Consider the following 10,285-nt stretch of genomic DNA (forward strand, 5'->3'; position numbering starts at 1 on the left):
TTGTGGCCTGGTATCACTGTTTGCCCGTCGGGAATGCTCGATCGTGTGGACAGATCTTAAGATCTTAAGAAAGGCTCTCGATGACTCTAAGATCTTAAGACAGGACCGCGATTATTTTCTTGAACGATTCACTCCACGAGGTTTATGTCTTCCCTCAATTTATAATTATTAGAATAATGTTCTTGATTATTGTCAAAGACCATTTTCATCTTTACACTCGCATCTACCAACAAACATATAAGGCAGAAAATTATAAAATTTGATGTCACAAGTGTCCTTACATTTTTTTTGTCTATAGAGACATAACTTGACTGTTAGTTTCCATACATTAAATCTCTGCATTTGATTAGACAACAGTTGTTTATAATCAGAATGGTGTACTTCAATTATTAAATGATTTTCTTTGTCCAGCTAGATCGCTCTTCTATAATATACCATTTTAAAGTTTCCATTTTCTTTTATTTCACATTTTTAATCAAACTTTGCAAGCAAATTTTATAAAAACAAGTTATATACAATTCTTGTAATGCATTCTTCATTATACATAAGTTTTTTTTTATAGTTTATACATGAAATAACTGTTTTGATGTTGTTACTGATTTTAGAATATTTGATTTTGTTAATTTTTTCTTATAACGTTTATTTATTTCCTTATTTCCTTTCCTCGCTGGGCTATTTTTCCCAATTGGAGCCCTTTGGCTTATAGCATCTTGCTTTTCCAACTAAGGTTGTAGCTTAGCTAGTAATAATAATAATATACAATTCGAAAATTAATTGATGTATCGTACCGATTTCTTGACAATGTAAATGAACATAGAAGGGAATTTTGTTTTGATTAAACTAATAAATCAATCAATCAACTGACCCATTAACATTACTTTCCTAAGTTTTTTAAATAGTTGAGAAATTGATTCTAAGGGAATTTTGTTTTGATTAAACTAATAAATCAATCAGTCAACTGACCCATTAACATTACTTTCCTAAGTTTTTTAAATAGTTGAGAAATTGATTCTAATTTAATCTTTTCACAGGTAAAAAGGAAGTAACTCCGACAGCCCCAAGTCTCTCCGAATTAGAAGTACCAGATCCACATCATCTTCCTCTTGCCAATGTAAGCATAATATCTCTGGGAGAAACGAACTGGGTCATATTTTGATTATTAACAGATATAACTATACATAGATTGCCCTATATTTTGTCCCCGTGAGTCTGCCATGTTGCCACTCGTGTCAACAACGCTACCAACACAATCTAAATCTACTGTGCGTGTGTGTGTTTTTTAATAATAATAATATACGCAGAAAGTTTAAATGGCGCGAGGGATCACACATAATCTAAATATACTTTTATAAAAAAAAAAAAAAAAAAAAAAAAAAAAAAAAACATTTTGTCGTGGCAGATAATTTTTCCTTCGTCGTAATAGGGAGAATTACGATAGGAACATTATCCTCGTAGGATATTTTCCTGACCATTTATTCCAGTGAAAGGTACTTATTTTAAACTGGCTTTTACCAATAGAAAGATCCTTCAGAAATCCAGAGTTCAATATACCGTCACAGAGATGTCCTGAATAAATATTAAACATGGACTCTCCTTTGGTAATGCTTTGAATACAAGGATTAAAGGTCACTCATGAATGGCAGAGGCAAGGGACAGTGACATTGCCCTAGCTAAGAGGACAATGCCCGAGAGGCTGATCATATATACAGTACATACGATCATCGTCCAAGACCTTCTTCCGCCCAAGATAGGACCAGGGAGGGTCAGGCGATGACTGCTGATGACTCACAAGGACTAGGATGGTGAGGTTGCAAACACAAGAAACTACCGAGCTTGAGAGGGACTCAATCCCAATCCGGCAGAACGTCAGGCAGGGACGTCTCCATTAGGCCACCACAACCCTATAGTCAATTTTTTTTTTTTTTTTTTTTTTTTTAGTGAAGCGCATTAGCACCAACTCGCAGCGGTGTCCTTTTAGCTCGGAAAAGTTTCCTGCTATCTGATTGGTTAGAATGATCTTGTACAACCAATCAGCGATTAGGAAACTTTTATGAGCGAAAAGGGCACCCCTGCGAGTCGGTGCAAATCTGCCTCACTAAAATGAATTGACTATAGTAAAGCTTTAGATCCAAAGGAAACATTTTGTATTCGTATATTTGCAAGTTATTACATAATAATCGATCATTCTAAGCTCCTTTATATATATGTGAGGTGTAATATCCAATTAATTGAGAATAAAAGATTATGAGAGAGAGAATGGTTAAAGTAAAAGTTATTACACAAAGCCCGTTCTGCCGGTGGACTGTAATCAGTGAGAGAATTCCCTTTGATTTCATGGCAGTGACTTAATTAACGCTGGACTTCATTCGCCAATTGTTGAGGAATTCACAGTCTGTAATCGATTAATTACTTTTCATAATTTTTAATTATTAAATATTCATTTGGTATCCATTTTATATTTATAAAGGTATCATATAATACAACAATATCAAATGAAGCCGTTTCTAGTCCACTGCAGGACAAAGGCCTCAGGTATCTTATGTAGGTGGCCAGATAGGAGTCGCGAGAAGCCTCGTGCCTCCTATCTGGCCACCTACATAAGATACCTAAGGTTTCAATTATCAGCTGGAACCTCTTGCCGCTAACATCGCCGCTAGCCGCGCTTGGTCTGGCCAAGCCCTAACTGCCCCAAAACTCCTCGCTGCTGGGGCGAAGGACTTTGGTAACTGGTACAATACATGAACATGGGCTACTGGGGTCTAAAGCGATGCCAGGAAGAGCAGCCGATCGGGACTACGGTCTACCCCCCCCCCCAAAAAAAAAAAAAAAAGAGGAAGAGGCCCGTTTATAGAAGATCGTGCTGGTAAAGAACATTTTTAATTTACTCTAACCCAGAGTGCTTTCCAATATACCGAATTAATAACATCATTCCCCATTTCACCTAGACTTTGTTTCATTTTTCATCCAAGTAAATTAAAATGCCGAGGATATGACGACTTCATCGCCGTTTAGAAGTATAATATCTTTTGGGTATTACATGTGTAGTGTCACACTCGTAAACAGGTTTTTACAAACGTTTACATATTTCTAATTCTAAGCATATTAGCTGATTTGAATATGGGTGGATTTCATACTAGAAGTCATAACTTAATATCACGCCATATCACCGTCATTCAAATTGAATAACTTTGCAATTATTTTATTCAATTCTACCCAATGACATAACTATGCTATTACGTTTCCAAATTGTTTTTATATATTGTTTCCCAACTTGGCTTACGAATTTATCTTCCTCTGACGTTTTTGTATTATTCGTTAGCTAAAATTACAGCAAAGATTCATTCATAAGTTAATTACATTAGATCTTCGCCATTTGTTCTAACCCCTCGCAGTACCCGATAGCAGAGGTATATTGAGATTTTTTTTTCTTTTTTTTTTTTTGTTGTTGTTGTTGTTACTGTCGTCCGGCCTATTGAATAGCTAACGTAGCTTCGTTTTCTTTTAACATTCGCTCATGCATCAATGCTAAACACCCAATGATGTGTATTGGTAAATTATTCATTTTCCGTTTTGAATTCATGCGTCAAATCTCTAGTAATTCTGAGAATTTCCCAGCGTTTTGTTATTCTCTATAGCTACGACATTGCTCCGTATTTTATTCGGTTTATTTATGATTAAAAATAAAGTGACCGTACTCATAGCAAATATCTTTCCTTCTTTCCAAAATCTAGTTCTTATCAAAGTTGCAAGAAGTTCCTTAACATATTTCACAATTTCGAGATTATGTATTCACTTGACCAAAACATAGTTACACCTAAGATGAGTATAAATACTTTACTTTTTAACAAGAGACGCGTAATGTAGTCTTAAGTGTTTAATATTACTCATGAAAAACTTTCCAGTAATTATTGTAAACCTGCGGAAAATATTTGATTTTCGACAATTTATGATATGTAATATTTCTCCACCGTTTATCGAGGTGATAATGATCGTTATTGACTTGTTAAATTATTATCTATCGAAATATTTATAAATTTGGGTTAGTTTAAGTAAGACTCATATCATATACATAATATACTCATTACTGTATCCGAAGGAATTATTGTAAGGATATTCATATTAATTAAATATCCGTATTGGTTAAAATTCGAGTTTCGTTGAATTAAAACTTCTCATTCTTTAATTCCACAGGAAGAGACCGAGACCCAACCTAACATCATCATTGACCCCCATCCTGAGCCACCCCCGAGAAATTATGGGTGGAACGAGACACTCCGCAGACACGCTTCCTTGGATAGTGCCAACCAAGGAACAGCAAATGACCAGATTTTTTTCTCCGAGACATACATCAATCTCCCTCCCGAGCCAGGAGATGCCCAACCTGTACCTGAGAATCCAGGACCTTCTAGAGAAGCAGAATCCGATTATTTTACCTCGGAGGAAATTCCAGAGGCCACAGAAGAAAGCCGGGACGACGATGAGAGGCCAACGGCTTGCGAGGACCAAGCAGCGGAAAGTGAAGCCAAATTTATGCATGTAACAAAAATACAGGTTAATTCCGACCCCGATTGCACGAGACCTGTTGATTTAGCAGAGCTGATCAGAAATGTTATGATCGACCCTCGCGACCCAACTGATGACGAAGATGAAGAGACATCGGACAGACCACTGAGCGTACCCAACTTGAAGCAACCACACGAAAGGAGTCATTCGAGACGGAGATGGGACACGAACCAGGGAATGGACAAGTATCAGAGTTTTTATAATACAGGTGCCAAACCCTACCTCATTCCGAGGGTCAGCTTAACTCGCCACCAAAGTCTAAATGGCATCTCGGGGCAGAGCGAGACTGAATTTCAAAGACAGCACAAAATTCATAGGAGAGACACATCATCCGACGCAGCCAGGAGGTACCTGCAGAGTGACGAAAACCTCCATAGGACCTGGTGGAAACAAGTGTCGTCAAGAAAGCGCAACCATTCAAGAAGAAATCCGTCGTCGAAGAGACACGAGGGGACCAGTCATCGGTCCCTGACAAACTTCGAAGAGATGTGGCGATCCTAAAATACTTAAAACTCTTTGCGAAAGCAGAAATGATCTAATAGGACACTTGAATAGGAACATAGTCATTTCTTTTATATGAGTGATAGGTTCCGATTTAAAAAGTGGGACAAATGCTGCAATATAGATACCTCCATACTTATGATTTCCTTTTGTATATTTCTAACAGTGCAAGGGGATCTATAGAGCGTTTTTTACTCATAACAACTGCTGAAAGCACAAGTTTATGAAATACTGGGTATCATTAGCTAGGTGCTAAATTGTATTTTTATAAGTAAACAAAGGGAACAAACACGAATTCGCCCAGTGAGCCAAAGATAACTTCCTATTTTCGTGCTGCGTTTTTTGAATTAGAGGGAACCTAGGTGCTATAACTATTATCGAAACTTTTAAATTCTCGAGATTCTTACTTTTCTTTAAAGGATGTCTTCCTGGTCCTATCGCACATGGAAACCCTGTGCTTAATAGGACTTTTAAGATTTCTCGTAAACATTCTTGGGTATTTATAGTATTACACATCGTATTCCATATTAATTGTCAAATCTACATTATCGAAGCACTTACAAAACAAGAAAATCTCCAATTTCTTCTTAAAAGCCTTAATATCTTCAGTCTTTCAGATGTCTAGTGAGAGCTTAGTTATAATTTTGAGGTATCATATTTGAAAGCTGTTGAACCTACAGCAGATGCACATCTTTGCTCCAATGACTTAAAATTCTAAATATTCTCGTATCGACACAATTCGTTGCCTGATAACTGGATGAGTCATTGCACACATCTTAAACTCTATTCTGGCTTTAATAGGCAGTGTGATTCAATTAGTGTAGGAGTGATCCTTTTTCGGGGTTGGACACCCTTTATCAATCTTCCTCCTCTGTTTTGAAATTTCTGAAGTTGCTCTGTGTAGATTGTAATAGATAAGAGTTGCAGTAGTCAATCTTGATAATGAAGTTTATCATGAGTTTCTGTACAGAATGTTCAGCCAGGTACTTCTATATAAAAGTTGTTTCTAATGTGATATCCAGAGATTCTCACTACATTGTTTATTTGAGCACTGAGACTCCGAGAGATAAATTACAGTGAAGTGACACTTAGGTCACAAACTCTACTAGTTATCGGGACCAGGTTGTTATTGATATTTATTTGGATGTCACCAAAGTTTCTCAGGTTTTTTTTCCTTTCCGACCAACATAAACTTAGTCTTTTTTTTTTTAATTGTATGGTTGTAATACATTTCCTAACACTATCTAGAACGGGGTTTAAATTGTCTTTCATTGTCTGTTGCTGCTTCCTGGATATATTTCTTAATGTATTCATATTTTTCCCCTTAAAAGGTAATTCCGTTGGCACTTTTAAGTCCTGTTTCCCTTTTTTTTCTCTAGTCTCCCCCTATCGAACCAAGGAGATCTGCCCTTGACAGTTATATTTTTTTTTCCATCAATGGGCACATGTTAAGATATTAATTTTTATTCACTCTTTTGTATACAGCCTAAACGTTGGTTGCCATTACAGCCTTATTGATAACAACATTAATTTTATTCGTAACTTTGTCAACATATATACAAGGAGAGAAATTTGAGTAAAAAAGTTAAATGTCTTCAGTAATGAGCGTTTCCGTATAGGTAATCTTGGAGTTATAAGCTTGTGCATTGGAATAATTCACTTTCCTTCCACATTAATACCTGATACAATATTATTCTTCCTATCATTTAAACTACGTCCAACGAATCCCCAGTCAAAGTTGTTGCTCAATGAATGTTATTAACCAATTCATATGATTCCAAGAACCCACTAAAGGCATAGCATCATGCACAAAGACTGAAATATCCACAGATAACATTTCTATTTTGCAATGTCAATCATGACCTCAATAACGGAATTTGCACATATTCGCGGAGGTCTGTAAATCAATACGATAGATATTTTGATTTTTTTGTATACAGAAGGGCATTCCCCTCTTTTCAAAATTTGTCGAGCTATCGTTTAATCTTGAGATTAGAAAAGCTATTGAGAACAAAACGACTAACTCCCTCCACTCCCCACAATTTGCCCCCACCCGGGGGGAGGGGGCGGTATTTGGGTGGTCAGTTTAGCTATCTTAACCTTGTCAAAGTAATTAAGACATATTTCGGATACCAGTATTATGGCGAAACTTTTTTCATTCATCAATTCTCTCATTTGAATTTTGTTTCCAACAGATTGGATATTAAAAAAGCTCCATTATAAGACGTCTTTAGTATTTTCTGCTTATCTCCTCAGTTCCATGTCCAAAGGTTTGTGATTTCTTGAATTCACAATATCAGCATTTTGATTTTTCAACTTAGCGCAATTTATACATTTAACTACTTGTAATGTAGCCTACATTCCTCGGTGTTATGATTTCCTACACATTTCCCACATACTTCATCATCAGTCTTGAATTTAGCCTTTTTCAAAATGGCAATAGCGCAATCTATATATTTAACTACATGGGAGTTAGCCTACATTCCTCGGTGTTAGGATTCCCTGCACATTTCTCACACACTTTTTCATGAGTCTCGATCTTACCCTTTTTCAAAATGACAACACCTTTGACAGTGGAAGCAGGTGACGGCGTGGCACCTATAATGTATGTTGTAGGTGTCCCATCGCAACAGAACTGTCACCATTATCATGAATAGTCTTTGGATTTTCAGGATCATATTTCAACATAAAGTGGGTAGTCCCAATAACCTCGCTTTTCTCGAAAAACAGACTTATCTTCCGTACATTTTGTATCTGATCCAAAGAACGATTCCTGTGAATCAAAGCATTGACTATATCGTCTTCCTTAATGAATATATTACATATATTAATTTTTGTTTTTAGTCTTCCAGTTTTTCTCGTTTCGGTATCAACAACCATACTTTGAAACTTATTCATTGCTTCGCCACCAATCCTGTCATCAACAAAATTTGCTACATTTCCATTCGAAGTTTATCTCGCATTAAGAATTGGTATCTCTTTCAAATGCCTTTTCAACCTTATTTTTTCCTGTCGGTGATTTTGGTTAATGCTTGTGTTGATTTGAATACTGATAGATTTTTCCCCTAACTTTTTCAGTATATCATATTCTCAGTTTTGGAGCCATCATTGTTTGAAGTGTTAACTTAATTTTTTCAATCATCTTCGCTGGATTATCTACTTTCTCCGCAAAATTATCTGCGACACTCCCCATGTTGTTTTCCAAATGGGCCATTCTTGTTTCGTGTTTTATTGTATTGTTTCTCTTCTGTAGGTCTTCTTCAATTATTGCTATTTTCGTCTACATTTCTCTCTTCTTTGCAATTTGAGCTGCATTTAAAAAGGACAAAGCCATGACATTTTCTTTATATTTGCATCACTGGTGTTAATTTCTAAATAGAATACTTCTTGTGGTAGTAACTAGTTCAAAAATTACATTCTATCCGCTCTTTCCGCTCTCCTTTTACAGATCCACACGAGTGGCAATTTCCCGTCGTTATGGTGTAGTTTTATTTCTTCTTAAGTTCCTCCATAAGGACTCTACTATTTCAAAGTTTTTTTTATCTAGGAAAGTAAACGAGAAGAACTCTGAGCAAGGAAGCGTGCCGAGCCGCTGATATGTTTACACCACGACCAGAATAGTCTGACTCTGATCTTGGTCTACAGTGTAGTACGATTTCACTATATGTTTTCTACGAATCTATAATTGTACAAGGAATTTCTTGCTGTAAGTGAAGAGAAATTTACAATTTGAATTTAATTATATTTTTAATATTGAAAGGAATTCCAAAACGCCGGTTATATAGTTTCAAATTATGTGGTGATTTTTGGTATACTGAAGTTCTGATTGCCCAGTGTCTCCAAAACTGCCATAACTCTATAGTGAAATAAGAATCATATCGATACCAAGCTTCATTGCTTGTAATATCCATGACTGATGCTAAACTTAAGGAAAATGTAATAATTGTAAGTAGTATTCTTAAAAAACGTTCTGGCGTCAGATCCGTTTACGATAATGTCGAAGAGTCACTTTTGTGTGTGATAACTCTCTCCGATGTTATTCTTACTGACGTGACTAGGTAGCTGATTATAATAAGTAAGTGTCAGTTGTACGTGAAATATCAAAACCAACTAGATTATAAGGTGTCTATGTGTATTGGTGTATAAGGTTGCAAGTCTTCAAGCGTGACTGCAAAGGAAAATATACTGAACCAAAGTTGCTCAAAGGAAGGATGCTTGTAGTTTTTTTTTTTTTTTTTTTCGTAAGTGTAAGTACCAATGTTACGAGCAACTTATTGCCATTTTGTAGCCCAGATGTGAAAAATTCTAGAAAATACAAGAAAGAACTCTAACGAGAGATGTGGACAATTGATAGACCTAGTGGTCAACAACGAAGAAAATGATAGACCTATATGGTCTTGAGGGTAGGATCAAAAGAAGCAGACGGGTCATTTTCTCGAATGCATTTAATAAATCAAAACATAATCATATAAAGAAATTTATTTCTTTAGTTACTGACCTACGTGCTTAGTGGCCAAGCTGTGTGATATATACATATACATATATTTTGCGTATCTACGTGATCCTATTGCCGAACAGTGGTGAATAGGAGCTGAAAGTTCACATTTAAAATAGATTTTAGATGTATTTTTTGTTCACGTTGTAAATATGTCTTATCTTTGCCTTAATGTTCAACGGAAGATCCTATCGATCATTGTGTGTGATATTTTGTACCAATAAAAAGTAAAGATTTTCACATTTTGTAAGTATCATTTTCCTTCCTGATTTCATTCCAGTTAGAACAACAAAGATATAGGCGAAGAAGCACATGTTTATTACAATGAAAGCAATGGGAGTAATTCCATCACTTTTGAGAAGTGCTAAAATAGCTTTTGCCAACTTAATGCTTTCAATCAAGCAATTTTTTTATTACTAGTATGGGGGGTGCTTCTTGGGCCCCCAGATCGACGGGTTGCTAGCTGCCTGTGGCCCCCAGGGCAAGGGGGAGCTTCCAGGGTCCCCTAGATGGACGGGTAGCTGCCTGTGGCCCCCAGGCCGAGTGGGGGGGACCTCTTATTTCGATTAATGGAGCCCTAAATTTCTTTAAACGAACATTGTTACAACTTTTATTTAAACTAAGAATGTATGTAGATTCAAAAACACGAACGCCTTCGCCAATCCGGAAATGTCACAATTTCATCCTAAGACGAAAGAACATTGTAAATTGGACGCTGACAATATC

At 36.2% G+C, this 10,285-nt stretch overlaps 1 protein-coding gene across 1 annotated transcript in view; it reads left to right on the forward strand.

The window, feature by feature from the left end:
* LOC137625852 (uncharacterized) overlaps positions 1–9,774 on the forward strand; it is a 33,736-nt gene extending 23,962 nt beyond the window's left edge. Inside the window, exons 3-4 of the mRNA XM_068356754.1 lie at positions 1,032–1,111; positions 4,192–9,774. Of these exons, the coding sequence (XP_068212855.1) occupies positions 1,032–1,111; positions 4,192–5,064 (953 nt within the window). The 3' untranslated portion in view covers positions 5,065–9,774. The remainder of the gene's footprint in view (positions 1–1,031; positions 1,112–4,191) is intronic.
* Positions 9,775–10,285: the final 511 nt, after the last annotated feature.

This window comes from Palaemon carinicauda, chromosome 33, assembly GCF_036898095.1.
Source record: "Palaemon carinicauda isolate YSFRI2023 chromosome 33, ASM3689809v2, whole genome shotgun sequence".
NCBI classification, from domain to species: Eukaryota; Metazoa; Arthropoda; class Malacostraca; order Decapoda; family Palaemonidae; genus Palaemon; species Palaemon carinicauda.